Consider the following 25808-nt stretch of genomic DNA (forward strand, 5'->3'; position numbering starts at 1 on the left):
GCAAATTCGCACATACAGACCGTTTTGAAAAAGCGAAAGTCGAGCACTTGTGTGAAGAATGTCGCACCGTTCCCCAGAAGTGCGCCGGACGGGCATGAACCCCCATGCGCACCGCATAGGGGTTTCATGCCCGTCCGGCGCACGGTGCGACATTCTTCACACAAGTGCTCGAACGAATTCAAAGCGCGTTTGACGGTTGCTAATAGACATAATATTTGTTTTGTGTTTGTTTTTTTCCTGCCTGAGTATGCCGAGATAATTTCAGACAAACCGTTCAGGCGCAGATCTTGGGCGTCAGTAAAAGCTCGTCCAAAAAGGCTTAGCGAGGAGTAGGGGACGCTTGTTAGGGCCTGCGTCGTAGCTAGCCGATCTCAGCGTTTGCGAGAAATTAATCTTCTACCAGCATAAAATTCGAGTGGGAGATATATGATGACACGAGGAAGAGATCATAGTAACTTTTGTGCAGTAGTGAGGTCGAATTTATTGTGTTTCCTTAAAAGCTCATGCGTAAGCGCTGGGCGCAACTTTGATACCCCGTGAGGATGCGGCTTTCTTTTCGTCCGATGAAGTAACAAGAAACGGACGTTTGGCAAACAAAATACGTATAAGGCTCCTGATGAACAAATTTCAGTTCTAGTTCAGTGGTACTAGACGGGATTATTGAAATTGAGCTCAAATATGCACTCGTAGGGTGAGGTGACTTAGCCACGTCTTACTACGTTCGCATACGCACGCACAATATCCGGTGTTTCGGGAGCCAAGGAAAGTGCCCCGGTCTTCGTTTTGTATCGCTCGAGAATGAGTCTATTGTACGTTCGTGAAAAGTCAGATAATCGAAAACGCAAGCAGCGCGTTCGGTCGCGGAGTGATAGCATGAGGTGAAGCTGCTCAGTCGAAACCGAAACTGAGTGGCCAACTAGTTCCCAGAGCGCACTGCGTGGTATTTCGCCGCGATGGGGCGCGTCGGTTTTGGAAGTAGTCCATTGTGTTATCTCTGCTGTCAAAAAATAAATCTCTGCCTTCTTCAGGACGAGTGAGAACGCAGTGATGTTCTTGACAACCCATTTTTAGTAAACCGTTCTCAAACACCGCCGTCCTGTTGTCTAGCAGTAACCCTTGTTCTAGCAGTCATAGTATTGGTGCATACTTGATTTCAGCACTTACAAGTCAATCACTACTCGCGCGGAGTGGCCGAAATAACATTCATCGACGGGTTTGATGCAAGGTTGTGCTCAGGGCGGGGTGCAGTCGGAGGAGGGAACGACGTAGCTCTTTGCGAACTCCAGGGTGTCGTTGTAGTGGTGGAGGTTGGGGCCCACAAGCTCGTGCTGCCGGTCGTAGTTGTAGTTGCCACATAGGCCGCACAGCTTGCCGCGGTAGAAGTTGGCGGTCTGAGAGAGGAGAGTAAGGAAGTTTGTCGTGAGGCCATCGAGTTCAAATCACCAGCCATACAAGGAAAGATCCTGCAAACCTTTCCCCTTGAGGAAATATGGTTACTCAAAATACAATGATAAGCAAGCTCGTTATTGGCTTCTATATTCAATTGACAGCTCAAGAAATGTAAGGCGTGAAGCCCTGTGGTTCTTAAATTATCACTCACCATAGCATGCACGCCCTCCACTTGTTTAAAGAAACTAATTTGTTTGTTCCACTTAATGCTTTCGGATCTTATTTTTATGATGTACGTGATTGGTTCTGTTATTTAGAGGGCTTAGAACACCGATACATACACTGACCATTGATGCGCCTTTAAAAAGAATCCATCCTTGTCTGTGTACCATGAGCCAAGGATGTCCCATGGTAACAAGAACTAGTTCCATTAGTTTTCTTACCTGTACAACGAGCATGTTTCCGTTGAAGCCCAGGTAGAGCCCGTACGGCTTCGACGTCACTTCGAAGTAGTTGTGTTCCATCTTGACCGTGAAGAGCTCGACTTCGTGCGCGGTGTGACTGTAAGGTACTCCCGGGGTCAGTGGAACTCTGTTTCCGTCAACGCGGAGCACAAGCCCGGAGTCTTCGGCAACTGGCAGGAGCTCTACCTGGGTGGACTGGATGAATGCCTTCAGCGCCTGCAATAGAATCACGGAGGGAGAGTGCCTGTAAATGGTGCCTGTAAATTTCAGGTTTTGTAGCCAACGTGGTTGTGGACTTTGATGTCAATTGAACACTAAATTACCAGGTGTGTAGAAGGGCACAAAGAGGCATGAGATGATTGCGGTGTTTGCTTTGTTTTGGGGCTCGAAAGAAAACTGAGGAAGGACAGGGGACCACAATGTGGATGCGCGTTTAAATAATAAGTGCTTACATGAATGGAACAATTTGACACTGGGCAAAGCTGCGCACTGAAAGGTCATGCATACCATTTCAGGATAAGGACGCGCTGTACATGTTACGTAACACAACGCTGCTATCGCGATCTACGAATTTTTTTACCCTTAGAGTCCAAAAATCCCGTAAAAATTTCGAATGCAGCGGAAACAGTATTTTCAGGGCAGTAGTTGAGGCGGTGAAGTTTTGTTCCCAACAGTAAGCGTACATTCAAGCAACTTTCGGGATTGGTCTTTCGCCTTGATGACTTCTAATGTTTTTTTAGCTAACTACTAGAACTTTTCACACTACCGCAGAATTTAGGATCTGATGGCTTCTGTATTTTCATCACTTTCATTAAAAGGAAAGAACGCCAACTGATATTGTTTGAATGCAGACCCGTTTGACTTGCAGTCGCAATGAGGCAGTGAAATAAAAGAAACGCGGGATTACGCGGTTTTTCTGTCCTATTCTAAGAACCGTACCGCGGGAAAGGGAACCGAAGAGTCTGTTAAATGTGGTCAAGGTCATTTAAAAGTATAAAAACAACAACAATAAAAATAACAACAAGACATGCAACGACACGAGCACGGTACCTTGGGGAGTGCGGCGTTTCCGGTAGAACGTGCCAGGACCGTGAACCTCTTGTTGGGCGAGCAGTCCTTGGCTACCACCTTGTAGCAGTCAGTTTCCGGAAGCTGTACGATGACGTTGTCGAAGGTTTTGACGCTCTTCCCTTGCAGGTCGCAGTACTCTGCGTGTAGGAGGAAAAAATCGTGCCATCACTATACTCTGTTCCACCTTATGTTGTACCGCAGCGAAGGCTAGAAGCGCGAGCTCATAGCGTTAGCAGCTGCCCTTGGTGCACGAGAGCTTGTGCCGCCGAGGTGTGCCATAGAGCAAGGAGCTCGCGCGTGTAGCCTTTCCTGCGGTACAACACAAGGTGAAACAGAGTATAGTCGTGTCATCGTGTTCGAAATAAACTTTGCAGCTGAGTTTGAGACGTTGCCTCCTCTTTTTCTACATTCTGTTGTGTTCTCTTTTCTGTTCATGTTCAACTTACACCAGCTCGCCTGCACTCTGACTATTTTTTTGTAGGTTACCGTTGAAAAATAATTCTGGTTTTTGTCCACTTGCGCTCAGTCCAGGTTACAAGGATGGTTCGGCAGACCAAGATAATGAATACTAGAATTGTTGGCGAGTTTTAGATATCTTGCATATTCACAACTAGCTGGCCTTTGAGGTGCCTCAATTGTCGCGAGCCATCTAGCGTAAACACCAGCGAAATATTCAAATTGGGCATTATACTTCTGGAATCTTAAATGAATGCATACTATTATGCCTGCAATCTAGGATTATATAGTGTTACTTAAAATAAAATGCAACCTTTTTGATCTATATGGTTACTTTTTTTGTTACGTGGCAATTAAATGAAAAAGAAAGATCGTCGCATATTTTTTTAGTATCGCTAAGATGTAAATGATTATAACCAATAACAGGCAGGTACTTTTTTATTTATTGGCTATTTTTTTTTCTATTTACGCTTAGACTCAACCACGTTGAAACTGATCATAAACCACCTGATATGCACAGCTGTGCATATCAGTTATGGCGATCTGTTCCGCACCGAACATCTCGAATATATTTCAGCGTAGAGCGGAGCGAAACGCTCCAGTCTCTCTAAAGTAATCTTTGCTTGTGAGTGCACTATGTTCCCTTATTCCATAGACGCACACTACCCAAGCAGCACAGAGTTGGCCAGTCATCGGCCAATGGCTGGCAATGGTCCTTGGCCAAATGGCCAGACAGTGGCCAGAGACCAGCCGGTGACTGGCCTTTATCTGGCCACGGGCCATCAGCCATCGGCCAAGCATTGGCCAATGAATGGCCACTCCCTGGCCATTGGCCAAAAGACCATCGCCAGACATTGGCCATTGTTTGGTCAAGATCTGTGCTGCTTGGGTATAGAGTGACCTATAGCGCTCTCGAAATGCTTCATCTCGCTGTTAGTTTCAGCAAACTGGTCCAATGAACTAATGCGCGGGATGTAGGTTACTGATTTCTTAGTGCGAGCGGGTGTGACTAAGTGCGACAATATGGTGGATTCGTGAGTGAATTGTGACTTTAAAATATGGCACCATAGTGTTACAAGATTATGGTACTACGTTCTGCTGATACCGCCATACATTCTTGAAGAATGTTAATTTAACGCAACGTGCGAATGGGCTAGTTTGTTCATGATGAGTACGTAAAAGCGCAACAAGAGAAAGGGGACGAAGTAGGAAATGAACAGAAAGAGCGTTCCGCGAGTCGAGTCCTTCTTCTTGGTCCTACGTTTTCCCCGCATTTACGTAGTATTGATTTGTAATTCTATTATACAATCATTAAAACGTAACTGCGTAAAAATCACTTACTGTGTTTGTAGTAGGATATGTAGTTAGCCATGTTTGAGTATCCCAGCATAGGGAAAATCTTAGGCTCGAGTAAGTGGCTGTAGATCGGAACATGGAAGTGGTTGTAGATGCGCCCGTCCTCCGTGGTGACAGCGATGTCGGCGTACTTCTCAACCGGGGGCACCTGGGAGACGACGTGGAGCTTGCCGCTTGTTGCGCGGCGGTAGTATTCGGAGAGGGTGCTGACGAAACCGCCCTCCCGGTTGATCTTCTTATAGTAATGAGGCATCGGGGAGAACAGCTGCATGAAATATAATCGGTGTTGAAATAGAAGGCGGCAAGCATTCGCACGGCCATAATGTAAGACTGTCTGTAGTACAGTGAAGAATGCAACTGGAAACATTCTAAGAGCAGATCACGAAAATGGTCTGTAAATTCACTTTACTGCAAAACACGAAACCCGCTTGTTATGGCACACAATGGAAGGATCCCTGCAAATGACAAAAAACTTAAAAGGCGATTACGCCTAAGAAATGCAATGTACGCAGGGATAGTAGACATAAAGTTTAGCTCATTAATCGTCCCTGCGAACATCCTATATATTTTTTACTTCTCGTATTTTGAGATTAGTGATTCGCTGGGGGCTTTTTATTGATCTCAATCTCCGTGTTTTGAAATGAAGTCTTGAAATTTTGTTTGTATAGCATAAGACAGAATCAGTCAGTCGCTTGGAATACAATGGCTCGTTCCAACGTGAAAACGGTATACCCTTTTCGAAGGTCCGCGGCATCTCCTCTCCGCCATTGCTTAGGCACCAAGTCTTAGCATGTATTCGACACGAGTGCAGCGCCAGCGTTCGGCGAAGACTCGGACCCAATAACACGTGCCGTGTCCAAGCAATGGAGATCACCAATGTTGCTCAATAGACTCTGGAAAACGGTCTAATACTGCTAGCTGGAAAGTAGCCTTCTTGCGATATTTTTTTACACAATATCGCTTAAGTTTTTCTGAAGATATCTTGTTTTTCTAGAAAGTCATATTGCTCTTTCTTGTGTTTTCTTGTGAATTTGTTATGTTTACATGTTGTCCTCTCCTGCTTGAACTCAAACGAGCCCATGGTATCCATAAATAAATAAATAAAAATTAACGAACTCGCTTTTCCTCTCAAATGGTCCACAAAAATTGTGGCACGAGTGATATTAATAAGAACTCAGTTAATTATGCTCATATTAAATGGGTCGATTTGACGCGAAACATTATACTGAGCGTATGTTTGAATCAAGGTAGGAGTTACAATATACTTTTAGGAAAAATAATGAAATAGAGGTTGGCACAAACGAACACGCTTTTCACAATATTTATATTTTGTTACTTCTGCCGAAGTATACTTATACCAGCATAATCTCCAGGAATATAATAGAGTTTCAATATATTTAGTTCATGGTTGTAGAGTGTGTTCAAGGTACCCCTCGCTCATAATGAATCAAAGTTTAATAAATTTCCGAAAATTCTACTCACATCCCAACGGTTCTTGTACACGATGTCCATCGTGAGTTTGCCCAGGCGGCTCGTGTAATACAAGTACTTTATGCAGTAGTAGTTGAGGGGAACTCCTTGCTTCTGGTGCTCGACACACTTGTTGTACGGCACCCGCAGGTTGTACTTCTTCATTCGGTTGGCTCCCAGCGGTTTGCTTTCAGCGTTCTCTCGAATCTGCTTCGCTTCGTCGTCCGTGTGCGTGTACTTCCCCGTGAAGCTTACCTACAAGAAACCTTTTATGTTCGTGTTATAGGTTTGAATAGATCGTTTACAAAATGCTTTGCCATCTGGGTGCTCAAAAAGCAGTTTTACATTCCACAAACGAATGACGGTAATGAAACAGAATTTGATCGGGTACCGTCACTTTTGCGCGTCAATGGCGGATGACAATTTTTTTATTGCCTTATGATCATTTCTTGACGTGTTTGAGTTTTGATGGTGTGAGTAGAAGAACAGACCAGTGCAAAGCTGCTCCGCCATCCGCCATTAAAAAGCTTTAGAGCCGTTCTTGTGCCAATAGATTTATTGGACCGCACTTAGAAATAAACCCGTACGCAACCGGTGTATCTAATTCGTGCGTTGTGTTGTACTAACGTCTTGAGCGTGCATGCCTCATATATCTTTCCATTTGTAGTATCTTCAACTATTTCCTTCATCAGTCTCAAGGAGGCCGCCATTAGTTTCGCACAGATGACATACCCTGAGATGATGATGATGGTGATAATGATCAAATTTGCCAGACTGAGTTTCAAAAATGATCTGGGGCCCTAAACTCGTGAAACACAAAGCTGGAGCCGAAAGTTCGTGGAGCGCGCCGATTGGACGTCGGCGAAAAATGCGCGAAGTCATCATCGTGACAGGCCAATCGGTGTGCTCCGTCAACTTCGGCCCCAACTTTGAGTTTCACGAGTTTAGCGATCCTGGAGTACAGTTTTAACGGCAAGATCTTTGGCGACGTCACTATCCCAAGAACATGGTGAAAGATGCAATCAGGAATCAATTTGGGTACTTTGCAAGATAACGTTCAAACAAGGCTCAAGTGGTTACAACAGGATCAAACCAGCGCTATAGTGACTGACAGATACAGAAGCGCAAGGTATGACTCATCAATTTCACGCTCCTTGCTTCGTGATTGGTGCTTTGGCATTATAACCGCCTCAAACCACAATCCTATTGACTGCAGTAAAAAAAAAATAGAATGATCTGGACTCGCCAAGCACTGCGATTCTTAAACTGCCAAATCATGCCGCAACTATAAACACTAAATATAGATTAAACAGAAGGTTTCTACAAGGAGGTTATTAGATGCAAGTACCACTTACACTAGCTTGGTCGATACAGTTGCTTCCCTGATGAATGTTCATCTGGAACTCGAGCTCTTTTCCCTCGTGGAAAACTGCGAGGTTGTTCAGCCTATCCCAGTCGGGCTCTGGGAACTTGGTTGTGACATCCAAGCAGATCTACAAAGACGAATTAGAGTAGGTAAGAATATCTCAGGTTTCTAGTGAAAGGTTTCAACTACCTTGCTGTGATCTTGGTCCATCGAGTGGAAGGGTGTCCTATCGGAGAAGAACTGCACTTTGTGTTTTAAGTTGTCCTTGGTGTAAGAGTACCTCAATTCCGCGGACACCTTCCGTTCCTTGGTGCCCTTAAGAGCGTAGTCGAGGTTGAGGACATGGGTGGAAGGAACCTCAGCATCGCCATGGACGTTGTCGTTAGCTGGGAAGTGGCTCTCTCTTGGGTCATCGGGCTCCAGGAACTCGTAGCCGAGCTTGACCTCAACCTTTAGGGATCAAACGAAAAATGCACATTAAAATACACTGACACTTTAATCCCTTATAAGGTGGATGTTCGATCGTTAATGTTAGAAAAAGAATTCTTTATATTTTTGTTAACCGCTGTAACCGGTGAACCTTGGCGGTTAAACATGATACACCAGTTATGAGGATTTTGGTCCCCCACTATCAGTTAGAAGTAAAATCTCACTCACCTCAGTCGTGGCGTCCTGCTCATCTGGAACGACTGTGAGCTGCAGTTCCCGTGGGTGCCACTCTGGGTTCCAAACGGCGTAGTATAGCATCTTAGAGCAGTCGTTGTGTAACAAGAAGTCGTGCAGTCCCTTTTTCAGTCCCTTGCTGAGCAGACTGCCCTTTACGTTCAGGCCATAGCCCAGGAGGTCGGTGAAGTAGGTACGATCAAACTGCACGAAAACAAAGATGATATCCGGTTAGGGTACCTGTGCAGTCCCTCTGGACTATTAAGTTTCTAAGTCGCAATAGGCATAAAGAAACGGAAATAGCTGTACACTTTTGACTCTTATGTCCCCAGAAGTCTGCTTTGAAATCTTCTACTGCTGAATGAGGTTTATGATCACCAGTAACGGAGTTGGCAACGCACATGGCTACTACGCGGTGGGACGGGGTCTGGGCCTTGGTCGACCTGGTTCTTTCTTTTATAATCCAATACACTTCTGAAAAACACAAGCTCATTCTCGGATGCCACTGTGTGTTCTCGTTTAGAATATTTCGGTACTGACTGCGTGTATAAGAACCGCGGTAACAGGCTGCCTTGGGACAGTATGTGTGGTACTTTTCCCTAAGTTTGTATGCACAATTTCGTCTCATGGAAAGTGTATTTCCGTTTTACATTTGTCAACCATTTTTCTCCGTGACAATATTCGTGGCTTAGTTGCCAAAGACAAAACCTTACCGAGGTCACTTCGTCCTTGTTGTACAGGGGGTACTGTGGCTGGGACAGTGCGGTGACAGCTGTGGAAACATCTGACACCAGGTCGTAGGGCATGGCGAATGTGTACGGGCGGAAGTGGTGGTTCACAATGTTCCAGGGCAGGCTCAACGGGCGATTCAGGCTCAGTTTTTTGTGAATAGGATCAACGGTGACTTTCAAGTCGATCGGCAAGTTGAAGACGGTCTGTATATCGGCGCCTACTCCCACGAAGGTCTTGTTGAAGGTGAGGCCCACGCCGACCATGCTATAGCCACCGCTCTCATGACTGGGGCCATAAAACAGACAAGGAGACAATTAAGACGAGGTCAGTACATGACATCTAAGACCGCGGTAACTCAAAATACCGTGAAGCGCTATTTTTTATACAAATGCAAATTTATAGCCCATAGTAGATAATGCATAATCATACACACTGAGTCCTAATTGAAAATAATTTATTATAATTTAGCGTAGTTAATCGTACTTTGCGAGATTTATCAAGCGGTGCCACGTGAATCGAAGTCCGGACCGTGATATTCGCAGCCCAACGTCTTTGCTCGGCCCCACAATGATCAGGCGAACGGGAAAGCAGGCAGCTGTGTTAAGTATGACTCGAGAGAACCTACGGTAGCAGGCGACCGTCGGAAAGCGGAGCTGGCTCGCGAATGGAAAAACGTAGCTCCTCACGTGGTCTCATGACGTCATGAGGCGGACCACGACGCACCAACGGATAGCGTCACAGAGTTTTGAGGTTACGATTTCGCACAGCGACCCTCAGGTAGCGGAGCGAGCGCTCTAACCTTGCTCCCCTCAAGGCGCTGCACATTCCCTTCAGAAGAAGTACAGCATGTAGACCAACCCTCTTAAGGCCTGCAGAAATCGGATTCTCAAAGTACCGCGCTGCCATTTACCGCAAAGGTGAAAACAAATAGTAAAAGCTTACAAAAAAAAAAAAAAAAAATACAACAGATCGCGTTTACCTCGTCGAGGGAGCGCCGGACGGTTTGGGTTATGATAGCAGACAATCGCGGAAAAGAGCCCGAAGGCGTCTCCCTCGACGCGGCGTACGCCATCTCTCGGGAGCACTTCTCACTACGCGTACATCGTCTGTGAAGTGGCGGCGTAAATTGCCCTAAACACGTTTCTTTTTTTTTCTTTTCTTTTTTTACGAGGTAAGGTAATTCTTTAATTTTTATTATTGTAAACTTCCAACAGCTGCTTGCAACTCTGTTGTAAATTGCAACGCAATGCGTTGTGACTCCCATTTTTGCAAGCCGTTCAAAGTGCCTTAAAGGCGTTAGTTTAGACGCTGTAGGACACGTAGAAACTTCATATGAAAGCACACTACTCACACGCTACGCTTTTGAACAAACTAAAACGTATCTTGATTACTCTGATACACTAATGAGCGTACGAGAGTGTCGTGCGTGCAACGTATCTGAAATCACCAAAGCTCCACGTAACAGAGCCAGTGGCGGATCCAAGTGGGGGGGGGGGGGGAGGGGGGGGCGGGGGGCGAAGGGGGCAGCCGCCCCCCCTCCCCCAAACAAAGTCGACTCCCCTAGCTCCCTCCCCCCTTTTCCGAGGGCAATTTGACATGGGTGGACCCCCCTTGCACAAGAAAGAATGGGAGAATAGTATCATTAAAAAATTTCCGCCCCCGCCTCCCCCCCCCGCCCCCCAAACGGAGTTTTGGGTCCGCCGCTACAGAGCTTACTGAATGATAACGCACATTTAGTGCACTTCCGACGAGTGCATGCTGTACGCCCCCCGCGTTTATCAGAATAATCGAGGCAACATTGCATATTTCGACACAGCAATACAAACAAAAACAAAAACCACATTGGATGATTAGTTGCGCGAAATTCACCAAATATACGATGTTTGAATATCAATCACTGAATTGCTTCATGCCGGTGATAAATATTTTAAGCCAACTCCAGGATTCCTCCGCTTACCCCCACACTCTGAAAATACCCCCCCCCCCCCCCCCCCCCCCCACACATTCTGAAAATAGCCTGTGCGTCTGCTTTCCCGCACAACACTCGGAGAGTCAATCACCGCAACTTACGGAGGCAGCTCAGCGAATGACGACGCGGAAACATAAGTCTAGATCAAAAAACGCAGTCTGAGTTGTGATACTAAGCAAAGTCACGCTTGCATTGCTTAATGTCACAACTCATACAGTGTTTTCTTTTTCTTTTTTTTTTTGGGGGGGGGGGGGGTCTAAATATATGTTACTCGTTCGGCTGCCTCCGTAAGTTGCGCTGATTGGCTCTCCGAGTGTCGTGCTGGAAGGTAGACACACGGGCTTTTTTTAGAGTGGCACCGCCACGCGCGGAGATACTATTGTTACCGACAGCGCACGCAGGGCGTGAACTTCTAAGTTCACCCGTCTCGCTTCACCATTGGTTATTCGGGTTTCTCTTTGGCTAATACCGCAATTGTATTGGCTGCGAAGGGTCAATAGGATTCTCGGAATTCGCTACACCCCGAGTTTCTAAGCCTGTCGACGACTATGGTAACATTTGAAACAATAGGGGATGAACCACAAGTTGAACGAGCTCGCTGGTTATCTTGCAGCCTCAGTAATCAACCGGAGGGCAAAATCTACAATATTCACAACAATACGTTTCCACAGTCGTGAGTTCATTGACGCCTATATATATATATATATATATATATATATATATATATAAACTCTATTTATAGAATATGTTCAATTAATATTTTGGATTCAGCTAGTTGGATCATTATTTGAAACGTAATAAAAAAGTGCAAAAAATGGCGGGAACAATGAAGACACCAACAACGCGGGCGGGAGGTAAATTTCTCTACTGATTAAATGAGTAAAAAAAATAGTTTGTCGTTATATCACGCTATTAGGGCATGTTACGTTGTTTAAGTGAGTAGTAATTTTAAATGAGCGTCTTTTCTCCAATTAGTTAAAGGGACACTATACACGTATATACGTATGGATATACGTACATTTTTCATGATTCTGATTCCTCAACTCATAACCCACAATAGCAATTATTTTTCACCAACTATTTTTACAAGGTCATAAAAGATGCCGGCACTCGTCTTTCTTGGTGCGTTGGCAGAAAGAGGTGCGTGTCGCCATATTTGTTTACATTTTGAGTAGCAAAATATGCCGCTTCTGATTTAAAATTTTAGTGCACTTCGAGCGTTCGGATGCATCTACAACTTTCTTTTTCACATTATATGAATGCATACATTTGTGGTGCGAAGATATTTACTCTCATTATAGTTAAAAATTGACTAGAAATGTGCTTTTTGATTTGATTGAAAATACCTTACACACTCACTAGAGGGAGCTTCAGTTAGCTTACGCCCAGAGCCGTGTATAGAGAGAGTTTGGTCAATGGGAGGCGTGGGCAGAGCCAGGGCGTGCACCAGACGCAAAAAGTGGGCTTGACGTGCTCTCTTCGCCAACCAGAAGCCTAAAAAAATCCCTTAGCGGGAGTAGCAAGAAACTGTTTTAATCAAAGATATATGTTGGTATATAGTTTTAATATTGCGCGCAAGAGTGAAGTGTTGTAACCCTTCGTGGTTGAAAATAGGGTGCACGTGATGTTTCGATCATGATTATGCAGAAAGATGTAAGAAACGAATGCGCCGCTCGACTCTGTTTTGCTCGGACAGAGTGTGACCACCGCTCAGACGGTAGATCCTCGTCCCTCGGCGCTTGGCGTACGGATTATGTCGATCGCTCCGCTAGTCGCGCCCTTCCACCATGATTTTGGATGACCGTGATTGAAACATCACGTGCACCATATTTTCAGTCACCGAGAGTTACTCCGACGCACTTATTAAGTTTTTTTTTTTTTTTTTTTTATCGCATCCACCGTTAGGGTATTATTTTCGGCTTCTGGCTGGCCACATTCGAATCTGTGAAGACGCACTGGAACACGCCCGGCACGCTTTCGGCCAATCGCGTCTCCCCATTTGTGTCCTATACTTCCCAATGAATGGCCAAACTCTCTACATAGTACATATACGGCTCTGCTTACGCCTAGAGTTCCTGTATAGGCTCCCAACGGGCTCAGGAGTTGCGAGTTCATCCCCGTAGCGCCGGCTTTTCTCAACGGCGTTTGGAGTCTGTTCCTCACGTGACTGAATTTGACGAATAGCGGCGCCGCGCGTTCGAGGTGCGCGGCGCGCTCAAAAGCAGGGCAACGTGCACCGGGGCGCGCTCAACGTCTACTTTCCTGCGCGGCACTTGATCCGGCTCCTCACGTGATCGGATTTCGGCGAATAGCGGCGCGGCGGCACGTGATAAACAGACGCGCAACTCTGGCTCCCGTAGGGCGCCTATACAGGAACTCTAGTTACGCCATTACCTATATAATACCATAAGCAGCCTAATGTTTAACGAGGACCCAATTTTCGCAAACTTCACGTCTTGGCAAATATTGCTTCAAATTCATAAACGCCAATTTATGATGCTAACTAATATACATCAGACAAAATCGCGAAATTTTGTGCCCACCAAATATTCCCGAAACCCAAACCTCGCGCATTTAAAAAATCTTCAACCCGCAAAAAAAAAAAAAGAAAAGAAAAAGAATTGAGGACACTTATAGGCACTTTTTATGAGTTGCGAATGCGAAAGCATCTATGTCGTTCTTCCGCTCTCTTAGTTCGTCTGCGGCGTAGGGACGTGGACGGCCTCGTGTCGGCGGCGGACGGGCGAGCGCGGGCTCTCGTGAAGTGGCTGCGCCGCGGTGAGCTCGGCCGTGCAGCCTCTCCGGAGTCTGCCCGGACGGGCCCTGGCTCTACCGCCACCGCTCCCTCCTCCCGCGCCGCTGCGTGCGCTGCGCCGCCATGAAGAAGGCTTCTCTGGTGGCTTTGTATCCTTAATTAAGCCACACGAGAGCCGATGGGAGCTTCGTTTTTTGATGACGTGCGGCAGCCAATGGGAGCATATTCCATCATTAATCGGCTTCACTTAGATAAGGAGATTTCAGGTGCCGTTTGGCCAACGGTTGGGCGTGGTTTCAAAGCTGATGACGTCGCTTCGCTTCACGGGCAGTTAATGCTTTTGCGTTAATACAGTAGAGGAAGCAACGAGGCCGGCAGCTTTTTTTTACGAACAAATAATTTGGGGAAAATAGGCTTCAATGTTGTATATCTACTTTAGTGAGGACTTCTGAACATTACTCTTGCTGAGCGTTCGGATTAGAATTCAGGCACCAACGCTCTAACACAGTGGGTAACGTAAATAGAAATAATAACTTACACGTAGTGCCTCTTGAAATCGAGGGAGAACTTGCCATCTTCCGTCGCATCCATGGCAAACTTCTGGCGGTTGATGTAGGTGAATCCGACTTGCATGTGCTCGATGAAGATGGGGACGCCAAGCTCGCTGGGCATCCCAATGGCAAAGTCCTTACTCAGGTGGAAGCTCTTCGTACGTTGCACCTTCCCCACTTGGTTCTTCAAAATGTCCAATGGGTTTTCTGTCAAAAGTGAGGCACAAACAGATAGCTACGGTCCGTGAGATGAATTCCAAGACTCGTTGTTGGGCTAGTTGGGGCATGATGATAAGGATACTTTTATGCGCAAACTGAGACGAAGACAAAGAGGCGTTTGTCAGTGTCCCCACTTTTGTGTTCGTGTCTGTTTGCGCATGGAACCTTCTTCAAGTTAGATCATCGTACTCAGTTTTGTTTGTAATTAGCAAAGTATTCCGAGCAGGTTTGTGGCCAATGGTTAAAGGCCCTCGAGTTATTTAGGCAGTGACAATCATAAAAAGGAAGCTTTAGGGAAACCTCGAAATCGGAGTAATAATTTCATGACATGCTCCACTACTCATAACGTAACGCCTGAGAACGCGGTGCGGAAACATTAAAGAATATTTAATTCGAAAACAAAAGACAACAACATTGTGTTGTATACTTGTTCGACTTAAAAGTTTCTTAATTTTACCGCGTCAGAGCTTCAGGTGTTGCGTTATGATCCATTATCACCAGTTCTCCTGCACACTCACTGTCATATCGATACGCAACGACTTTGGGTTGGCACAAGCAATGTACCAGTGGAATATTGACTGTCATATTGAGGCTATGTAAATTGTTCCTTGCCAAGTTCTTATTACCAGCCTCTGATACTTTTGAGTTTAGTGTGGACCATCTTAAGTAGAACTTAGATGTGCGACCAGGATTTTTACTACTTTTTACAATTCCGTATGCGACATGCTGGAGCCATGAATCATCATGGCACACATTAACCTGATTTAGTAGATAAACCTCGTAATATGGTTTAACTCTTGTTACTTGTCCCTGGTTCACCATGTCACGACAGTAAGCCCATCACTTCGCTTTGCAGGCATAAACGCCCTCTTTTTTTTAAACCGAAGGAATGCACGATGCAGCGCTTTTGCTTGACTCTTGCGTGGAGATCGGTGCTGGCGACTCGGGCTATAAAAACGATTCCAGTTTGCTTGCACTTTAATACAGCTGTTTCCCTGTAGGCACTTCATGCCTGAATGAATCTAAAAACTTACCCCTTGCATTGGCAGCTTCTTCAAAAAGACTCTCGTCGAACTCAAAGGTGTCGATGGCGCGACCGAAGAGATCGAGGCTGAGTCTGCCGTAGACATGATCGTACTCTCGATCGGTTACGGGAAGCTACGGGAAGGAATCAGGGAAGAAACTGAACACATTTGGTGCTTCGTGTTTAGACTACGTTTAAAAAACAAATATTTTTGCTATACAACTTAAATATAAACTACACATTCTCGAAGGCCGTCATCAGCAAGCTCAATCACCCATTTGTTAGAAACAAGTTGCATCGTTGCACCGCTCCCCAACAGAAACTTATCAGTGCCCGCGCACGTGTCGTGACCCCACAGTCATTGACGGCTGATTACTCAAGCATTTGAAGCGTGGTGCAACTGCTCAGTTTACGATTTCGGATGAACTAATTCGTATTCATGTCCGTCGCTCTCGACCTAACACCGAGACTGAAGAGCTCCTAGACAGTTATCGCCATCGAGTAATTGGCAGGGATAGTTATAAGTAAGGTTTCGCCGTTTTTGGTTTCTATTTTTTCAAAATTCGGCGTACCTTTTTTGGTGTTTATTTTAAAATTCAATTTTCGGTATTTTTCGGCGTATATTTATACCCACAAAAGTTTGTCGGCCTTTTTCGGTGAATTTAAGATAAATACGAAAGGAACACGGGATCAGATGATCCCTGTAGTTCTGATATTTGTGATCACTCAAAGAATAACGGCACAGATATATTGAAAAAGGAATGGACACTTTATTTGGCAAATGTGGGCAACTGTAAAAGAAACAAGAAAAAAAAAACACAGAAGTACAAACAAGTCAGATATGAAGCCTATGCCCAAAAACATGGAACTTCGCCTTCTGTACATCAGGATTACGTTATCTTATTTTGGTACACACACATATACTTTCCGAGGTTCTCCTCATTGTTCCACAGTTTTTCTTTCCGGTTAATATGACACTGAGCTTCGAGAATGCCCTCTCAACGCTAACACTGGACACTGACAGGCTGAGGAGATGAAGCGCTGTCTCAGCCGAAATCGGCCAATCAACCAATTGTGACCGCCAAAAGAGACACAGTGCGACGTTTTGAAGCACAACACAACATGCAGAGCTTGCATCAAGTCAGTCTTCCGAGTTCGAAAACACGCTCGTACATGGCGAAGTCATGGGGCAGTTCGGACTTCACGTTTCGATCGATGATGCGCACATTAAACCAAAACGTCGTGATGGCATCTGTGTATCCCATATATTCGGATACGTTTCGATAGACACTGTCGTTTCACTTTTTTTTTTTTTTGCCATGGCTCTGCGGTACGACTTGACGGTAAAGTGACCTTTTCAGGTTAAAACTTGAAAAAGAAAATGAATTCGACGTCTTTTATGGATTTTTATCGGTTTAAATTGAAAATGCCGAACCTAAAAACTGACATTTTTCGGTTAAAGCCGAATTTCCGACAATAGATTTGGCGCACTTTTATCGGTTTAAATCGAAAATGCCGCGAACCTAAAAACTGACCTTTTTCGGTTAAGACCGAATTTGCGAAAATGGATTCGGCGTACCTTTATCTGTTTTTATCGGTTTAAATTGAAAACTCTGAACCCTAGTTATAAGTTATTAATTTGCCATGATTGCAAACTTTTTAGCTGCAATCGATATTAAAAAAATGGCATTCTAAAGTGATGGTAGTTTTACCTCAAAGATAAACACTCCCGTTTGGAGCTCTTTCTAACCGTATACCTATGGCTCTATAATCTTGTGATTAATTAAGTGAAAGACAACCGTTTTTCTATGCTCCTCATTAACAAGGCTTCGAGAATGAAGCATCCGTTTTATCTCAGGTTATTTTTATGTAAGGAACGCATTATCCATTTATAAACCATCTGTTTTTATGAAGGTTGACATTCGTTCGAGGAAAGGTACTCACAGCATCCTCAATCTCTTTGAGCTCCTTTGCCGAGGCATCCCTCGGGAAGCGACGCCGCCCAAAGACGTTCCACATGTTCGCGGTAGATCCGGGGCGGGGCCCGATGGCGTGGTTCAGCAGCTTGTCCATGCCCCAGCTTTCAAACCACAGCGAGGCTGTTTCGTACGAGGCGCCGCTGTAGTAGTGCTTAAACCCAAGGTACACCTCTCTTGGCAGGTAGCTATCGTCCGCTCGGATTTGACCGAACGTCGTTGCACCCCCATAGTCGTACTTGGCTGTGGGGAAATGTGAGAAAAGATATTAGGATGACCTGTTTCGTGTGCTCTTACCATGAGTTATTTTAAGAGGTCACAAGTGTGTGAACTTGGCTTTACTTACGGTCGTAACCAGATGAGATGAGGAGCTGGGACTTGGTGTGGTCGAGGGGCTTGTCGAACCGGGGTACGTCGTTCCACATGGGTACGACGTAGCGAAGGTGCTGGGCCCTGGTGAAAGGACGCATCCCGGTAAGCACTTGCACTATCACAATCAGTATGACCCGAAACGCGCGATCCCGCCTTTCTTTGCGTCTGCAGTCACCATACAAGCTCTATTTTCTCTCAGTTTGTCAGAGTCCGAAGTGTGGTATTTCAACCTCGCATTCCGGTTGCCAGTCTGGGTCACGACTTTCTCAAAAACTTGAAGATACAACAAAGAAGCATGAAGGACCGAAAGGTGACGTCGCCCCTATTTTTCTTGAAGTTAAAGCAAGCAGCCAGGCGAGCTGGTTAAGGACAGACATAGTCACCCTGGAGCTAGGGGACAAAGAGGGACGGACAGACACAAAACTCGGAACACAGCTAAAACATTTTTTTTTTCAGAACACCCCCTTCAATAGGCGCACAAACCCTCAAGAAGGCACAGGTTGCCTAAGGTCACATACCCGTGGCACGTAAGAATCAAGAACAAGAGAACAAAAGTCCGTTTATTTTTGCCCCCCAGCTCCAAAGTTACTGTCTATTTTCCTTGTAAAAAAATTTCAACTTTTTTTTTTTTTTTTGCGGGAAAGCGCGAAGGTTGAGTAGAGTGTATTGGAAACAATTTTGTTATTAGCTTCTTTGGTATCACTATAATACACGTCATTATCTAAGTAAGAGTAGTTGCCTTCAATCGTCTTCGGAAGACTTTAGGATGTTTCGAAATGTTAGCGTTGGAGTTTCTCGCTTTTCTACTAAAAGAGATTTGACGCGGCAATACTCTAGCATAATAATATTACCATAAAAATAGTTTAACAAGTTTTGTTTTTTGTGTGTTTTTGAAAACAGGTTGTTCTCCGGTCTGGTGGAGTTATGGTTTTGTCTATATCTATGAAAACGGTGTTTGAATAAACGCATTGCCAGATTTTGAGACGTCGTCAGTCCTTTTTTCCCACTACAGTTTATTTGTTCTCGCGCCTCAATCTCAGGTTAATATCACCATGGTAAACTTGAACCAGTTCGCCTGCACACGAAGTATATTTTCGTTAGATCCATAGTTTTTTTTTCGAGATCACAATCGACTGTTTTCGAAAGTGCGCGCCGTCCTATAGCTGTGGTGAGTTTGACGAGCGTGTTGGATTAACACTCAGTACAAAGAAAGCAAAACAGAAACGGGGGACAGAGACGTACATCTACACGCTTTCAGTCCACACAACATTTCTTCGAAACCAGCTAAACTCCAGCGACAGAGACATTGGTTGGGAAAGGAGGGGTGAAGGTAAGGAGGATAGAAGGGTAGGAGAGGGCATGGACGTCAGCCGTGTAGCCTACACAAGCCATGCTCCCTTGACGCCTCGCCTCTTTCTCATTATCCTCCTTACTCTCCTCACTCATCAGCCCAACATGACCACATCACGTGACCGTATCTAGCCTTCGTCTAGCCTTTAATCTGATAAAACCTACCGGATAGAGCGCGCGCAAGCCTGCAAGGAATCCCTCTACAATCAACCATCCATCTCACACGTGACATGTCACGCGCACCAACTGCCAGAGAGATCTACGGTCATGTTGGCCACAACATCGTTTAAACTCTTTATGACTAGGCTTCATCAATATTGCAACGTGCCCCTAGTACTTATAATCTCCTTGGGTGAAGGGGACGTAGATGGAAGGGAGGCCCATAACTGCAAAAAGAGGGAGAAGGCAGAGCGGCCGACGGCAAGCCAATTGACGTGCAATAACAACACCTCCTAGACAACTTTCAAAGCCCGCGCGTCACGTGACATGATGTCACTCCCCGGAGGCCTGCACGGGCGTTGATTGGATGCGAGTACCGCGTCAACGTTCGCGTGGGACTCGTTTCCTATTATAGTCCCTCGCGAAGGCTGATGCGGCACTGGCATCCTATCAGCGCTCGTGGAAGCCTCCGGGACGTGACGTCACGTCACGTGCCGCGCAGGCCTGAAAGCTGTCTACGAGGTGTTAGCAATGATAGCGACGGAAAGCCCATTTGAGCACGCGACTGAAAAAAAAAGCAGTTCACCATTATCTCTGCCACTGGTCCGCTCCGCTGCTCCACCAAGTATCCGAGTCCTCCATTATTCGAGCACGTTCTCTGAGCATAGATTGGACGCGAGGTCTGCGGGAGCGTTCGGCGTGAGCTCGGCTCAGCTCGTGTTGGATACGAGCGTGACGTCAGAGTTCGGGGAGGACTCGTATCCAATGGAGCGTTTCGCGCCCGATGTTGCTCGATGGGTTTTTCATGAGGCTGCATTTTCGTTGTTTTTTGAGGGGCAAACGAGATAGACTCACAGCTCCTGGTGGCAAGGGTACTTGGATTTCTCGACGCTACGGAACATGCTGGTCACGAAAGAGGCCACTTGGTCGCTGGGGTCGTCGATGATGTCGTGACCGATGTGCTTGAGCAGGTAGAGGTCCGGATTGGTCGTGAGGACGATCGTGACCGCCGCGATGCGCAGGTACGACGACTCGCTCGTGTTTACGTACACCGGAAGTGCGACGTCCCGCACCTGCGTGGAAGAACGGGGCTCGGGTTCTACTTCGTTTCACTTCAAGTCCGGCCCCAGCAGACACTTCACAATCCGATATGAAGCCGATCAAGCGGCGTCAAGAAGTTTATTCTCAAGGCGCTCATCGCTTCTGCGCCTCTGCTTTTACCGACTACATAAATCACGCACACTTAATGCGCCGCGATCCTGCGCTTGTTTATGTGCGTGGTTGATCTAGCCGGTCATAGCACGGATCACTTCGGTGAAACGATTAGTCGAGGTAGGCGAGACAGGCGGGAGCGGAGACTTCGGTGGCCATGAAAGAATGGCGAAGCTTTTGTTTGTTATGGTATGAATTAAAACGGAAGTGCCCGTCTTGTAAACCTTTTGTAAAGAATAATAACTCTCATCACATGAGTTATTGTTTAAACGTAAAAATATGCCGCTCAAAAGGAAATTGCAACATATAACAAAAATTTCATAACCAAGATCTAAGCTGTCAATCAAACCCTTAGCCAATGAGAAGTATAGCTGCCAATTGGGATGCAACGTCACAGAATCCCAACTTCGTGGCGCGCGATTTAAAACGGGCGAAATAGCCGCAAACTAAAATCAGTCTCACGCAATAAATATTGCTGTAAAAATTGTTTTTTCTCGCGGAAAAATTGTTTTTTGACATGCTTGTCCCAATTAGGCTGTTTAAAAAAAAAAATTTTTTTTTTCTTTGCCGTTACCCTTTAAGGGCGAAGGAAAAAAAAAAAAAAAAGGCGTTTTCTACGATTTGAAGTAAGGCTTCCGGTAACTGACAACAATGATTTCAGCGACAAGATGGCTGAAATGTCACTACTCTGAAGGTGAATTTAGTGACCCTAGCGTGCGTTAATGGTCAGGACATTACCAGTTCGGGGTGGTGCTTGCTAGATCGCTTCAGAGCCCAGAGGGCGGCGGATCTCCGGTACTCCGGCTGGTTTGTATCCGAGACGTAGCGCTCCAGGTAGTGCACGGCGCCCCTGGTGGCCAAATTGCCCGCAGCCTTCATGTACACCGTCCTCTTGTATTCCGGCTGGTCTTTTTTGTCTTCAGGTTTGATCTGATACTGTAGGGAAAGGCAAGGCAAGTCTTCGGTGCACGTAAACGAAAGCTTAATTGCAGATACTGATAAAATGAAATTAAATCGGTTGTACGAATATTTCGACAGTGGAAAGGAAGGCAGAATCCCTCAGTGCGCGGTGAGTGCCTGCTTTCAGAAATGTAGGCGGGTGAGATTTTGTCGATATATCCAGCTATCTTAGACACAAATCTGAGTATAACTCTAGGAAATGAATTATTTTAGGTAATGGAATATGGGTATCGAAGATAGAAGTTTCAAGCATGCCGCCTGATCCTGCTGAAATACAATATGTTTGAGTTGAGATGAGGCGATGAAACGGCGGAATGAGAAACTGCTTACAAAAAATATTATACTCTGAATGGCTATCGGGGATGAAGCTGGTGATCAAGAACCGTGAAAGAAACCGGTTCAGTTCCTCCCGTGCAACACTCACGTTAAAGAAGTGCGAAACCAAAGATGGCTTGCAGAGTCCCTCGTCGTGTTCGCTGTCCGTCTTGGCACGGACGCAACCCTCCTGGCCTGCGAGGCTGCTCAGAGCGAGTTGGCAGTTAACCCACACTTGTCGCTTAGGCTTCACGTGCTCACAAGCTTCCTGCAAGAACAGCGACGAAAGCGAAAACTGTCATACAAATCATACACAAAAGGTATTGAAGAGATCGGAATATAAAACTAGAAATAGTTTGATACATGTCTTAAATATTGGATAGATTAATCTTTAACCAAAATAACCAGAGCAGGCTTGTATTACAGTGTCGCAACTGCCTTGTGACATCGAGTGTGCAAAGAATTCCTGCAGTTTTGTTCGTTTTTTATGCGATGTAACGGAACGTTAAGAAGTCCGTGGCTTATTGGCATCGTCGAGTCAGCAATAGCATTAAGGTTTAGCTAGAAAGAATAATGTCTCTTACGATATATTTTATTATTGTGACAAACGGCGAGCTGAAATGCAAGAACAGACGAAAGCCTCTTTTGTTTTTATCGTAGTAAGTTGAGTAGGCGTGCAAGATGGGAAAATGAACTTCATTGTGAGCGCCTCACTTCGCGACGCCAGTTTCCTCATGGTTCGAAAGCACGCAACGATTTAACGTACGGAAAGTTCGGTTATAAGGGCAGGGCTGTTCTCTTTGAGGTGGAGGGCCAGTGTGGAGAGGAAGTGTTCAGCCTCATCGTCCGAGAGCTTGTCTTCCTTGATCAGTTGCAGACCAAACGCCACGTGAGGATTTGTTCCGGTAGCTGACAGCAGGTCCAGGAACAGCCTCCTGAGCAGTCGATGGAAGTTTTGTAAAACTCGAGTGTGATCAATAACGCATATGGCTACTTGTTAACGCATAACGTGTTTTGTCAGCCGATTTCAATTGAGTTCTGTAACGTTTGGCTGTGACAGCGTGCTCCAAAGAAAAACGGACGTCGAAAAGCGTTACGCCAGTAGGAAACCACATTGAAGAAAAAAATAAAGAAATCAGTCTCTCAGCAGAATTTGAATTCGCCACTTTGATATTGCCCATGGATCGGCGGTCGGACGGAACATGCAAAAGCGAAGTCATTCGCGCGACGCGCGAACACGCGGTCGTGCGCTTCGCGGCCTTTCCTGTCATGATGCAGAATCTCACGGCATGTGACAGCAAGGAGAGTAAATCCTCGTTGGGCGCTTCCGTTCAGATGGCCTTCTTTTCTTCCCCGGAGGGCATAGGCGTACCAACCGGGGGGAAGGGGGGGGGGGGGCAAAGGGGGCGCTTCCTTCCCTTCCCCCCCCCCAGGTCTCAGAGGGGGGGGGGGGGGCAAGGCATGCGTTTTGCCCCCCTACTACGCCACTGAGCAGGGCAAACACTGGTCGGCGGCGCCCAAAGTATACCAAGGGCATTGCCCTCCTGCCCCTGGGGGGGGGGGGGGGGGTCGGGTTTTCCCCTCTCCCCCCCCTCACTCAAAAACAAGTAGGTACGCCACTGCCGAAATGTCAGTCACTCATTAAGGTCAGTTACACATTCTGTGCTCACCAGTTTTTGTCAGCATGACAAAAGCAAGCTTGTAGCATTTTTAGAAAAGTCAAAGCGCTGTCGAAGGCTTGAAGACATACGAGCGCAGATAACAAAAATAGAAGATCAAGATCCGGGCGCATTAATTCCGCTCGGTTGGTTTAGCCGCCGGTGATAGAATAAGCACGGAAAGACGACACAAGCCGTGACTTCGGGCTTTTCAACTCTGCTTGAATGACCCGTTGTCTCGTAACGTCGGTTGGCCTGTGGCTTAGAGTAAAATAAAGTATATAGTGAAGCCTACATAAACAGCAGGTCGGTTATAATTGGTTATTCCGCAGTTTGAGCACTCTTACTGCCAGGTCCTGTCTAAATTAAAAAAAAAAAAAAAAGTTTGCTTGTATATTTTTATTTTGGTGCGTGTTTTTGGGAGGCAGAATATTAACGTAGACGATAATCTTCAATTGCATCGAAATGTCGAGCACAAATATATTTACGGCATTCGATGAGACGAAGCGATTTGCGGAAAAGCAATGCTTCGTCAAGGGAACTGTGCCCCGTTGTTCGACCGCAACCAACGCTACGGCCCGATGCCAATGCAGGGCCAAAATTGCGTCATCGCGTTGCTCGGTGGTTTTGTGGGTATGTGTGATGTTATAGGTTCAGGTCAAACCGCCGAAGGAGGAATTCAGTCACACCGTGAGGTTTGATCAAGATATATATATATTAAAAAAAATTAACAAAAAAATAAGAAACGTTCTAGCTATACACAACTCTACAGGTCAGAAATTGTCTCACTTTCAGTCCGTCCTTGTGTGGCTGAAGGTCTTGGTGCTGTCTTGTTTTCAGCAGCGCTTGGTTGTTGGTGCGTGTGGTTCCTTGTTGATGGTCTGGGATGCTCTGCTCCGGGACACCGCCGAAGTCGTTCCCCGTGATGTTCCTTGGGGCTGGTCTGGGATGTTCTGCTCCGGGACACCGCCGAAGTCGATAGTCTTTCCCACCAGCGGCTACTTCGGATCGCTGCCGAATGCCTCGTTCATGCCGGATGTTGCCGCTTTGGTTGCACACCGCCAAGCTGATGTTTCACCCGACAGTAGCACCCTCGGGACGTTGCCGGGTGTGCTTCCACCTGGTCGGGTTACCGCCGAACAAGAACCCCTCTTCTTCCTCTTTTTCGCTCCCTTCTCCTCCGGCCTGCTCCCTCGACGTTTTCCTCTTCTACTCCATTTTTTTCTGTTGCAGCACGACATTTACCCCCTCCTCCAGAATTTAGTCGTACTAAATTTCTACACCACGTTGATGCATCATCCCCCTTTTTGTTTTGTTTACGTCCCTGTGTTGATTCACCAGTTTGCGCATCACTTTCACACCCTGAACGTTTTATATCTGGCCCGCACCCAGTTCACAATTTCAGGTACACCAGCACATCAGCTGCATTTCACTGCCGCCGCTAAAGCACTTCTATCCGTTACTGTATCACGCTATACTTCCATCATGCGTATAAATATTATCATATCTACAAAAAAAAAAATTCCACCCTACCCCTTTTTGTCGATCAAACTCTGCTCAAGTAGTCCACCCCGATATTGTCTTTGCCTTTTATATACTTAATCCTAAATGTAAACTCTTGCAGAGAGTGAAGATGTTCTTTCTTGGAGATTGCGCCGGGACCCGACGGCGGAGGCAGCTGATGGTCGCTGGCGGAAGAGTGAACCAGACAGGACTCCGCGGATAGGAGAAAAACAAAACACGTCTATTTACAAGCGAAGCTCATTTTCGAATGTCCCAAAAAGGTTACCGCCCGTGCTGTCCTTGTCTTCTTCTCCTCTCAAAGCGTCCCCTGCCCCAGCTCGCACGAGCGTCGCCAGTTCACCCACACACAGGGGCGCACGTGCAAACGCCAACACGCAATGGAAAGAAAAAGAAGCTCGGTCCTGTTCCCGCGTCCACCCACGGTGATGGCGGGGCCGATTCTCACACCTCCCGACTAAGTATATTTTTTAGACCCGAAATGTCAAAAATAATATATATAACATCTAAACTCAAACGCGAACGCATATCAGTCACACCTTGCACAGAGTTTGTGACTCGACCCGCAAGAATCCAAACTATAAGAGAAATTTCCCCCAATATGCAAATCATATGCTAGTAAAGTGATTCTTACTGTGCCCGCCAAGGCTCCAAAGCAGCGACAAATCTCGCGCCGAGACTAGCGCAGCATCTAGCCTCCTAGCCTAGGCCTCTTTGCCGACAGGTTATTCAAGCCACCCAGATTTCGGCGGGGCTTGAATCGGACGGTGTGTAGCTGTTTCCGGAATTTCTCCGCGCAA

The 25808-nt window shown here is 46.1% G+C and overlaps 1 protein-coding gene across 1 annotated transcript in view; it reads right to left on the minus strand.

Annotated features, from left to right (window-relative positions):
- Window positions 1-1184: 1184 nt before the first annotated feature.
- The window catches only part of LOC8040862 (vitellogenin-4-like), a 53568-nt gene continuing 28944 nt past the window's right edge, over window positions 1185-25808 (minus strand). The window contains exons 9-25 of the mRNA XM_029970558.2: window positions 22596-22764; window positions 21939-22097; window positions 21293-21490; window positions 20198-20415; window positions 17808-17914; window positions 17430-17704; window positions 15496-15619; window positions 14230-14449; window positions 8949-9252; window positions 8230-8439; window positions 7762-8022; window positions 7562-7699; window positions 6219-6461; window positions 4722-5001; window positions 2904-3061; window positions 1833-2069; window positions 1185-1391 (exon numbers count right to left, since the gene is read on the minus strand). Of these exons, the coding sequence (XP_029826418.2) occupies window positions 1233-1391; window positions 1833-2069; window positions 2904-3061; window positions 4722-5001; window positions 6219-6461; window positions 7562-7699; window positions 7762-8022; window positions 8230-8439; window positions 8949-9252; window positions 14230-14449; window positions 15496-15619; window positions 17430-17704; window positions 17808-17914; window positions 20198-20415; window positions 21293-21490; window positions 21939-22097; window positions 22596-22764 (3460 nt within the window). The 3' untranslated portion in view covers window positions 1185-1232. The remainder of the gene's footprint in view (window positions 1392-1832; window positions 2070-2903; window positions 3062-4721; window positions 5002-6218; window positions 6462-7561; window positions 7700-7761; window positions 8023-8229; window positions 8440-8948; window positions 9253-14229; window positions 14450-15495; window positions 15620-17429; window positions 17705-17807; window positions 17915-20197; window positions 20416-21292; window positions 21491-21938; window positions 22098-22595; window positions 22765-25808) is intronic.

Source organism: Ixodes scapularis, unplaced genomic scaffold, assembly GCF_016920785.2.
Source record: "Ixodes scapularis isolate PalLabHiFi unplaced genomic scaffold, ASM1692078v2 PGA_scaffold12__126_contigs__length_90152505, whole genome shotgun sequence".
Taxonomy (NCBI): Eukaryota; Metazoa; Arthropoda; class Arachnida; order Ixodida; family Ixodidae; genus Ixodes; species Ixodes scapularis.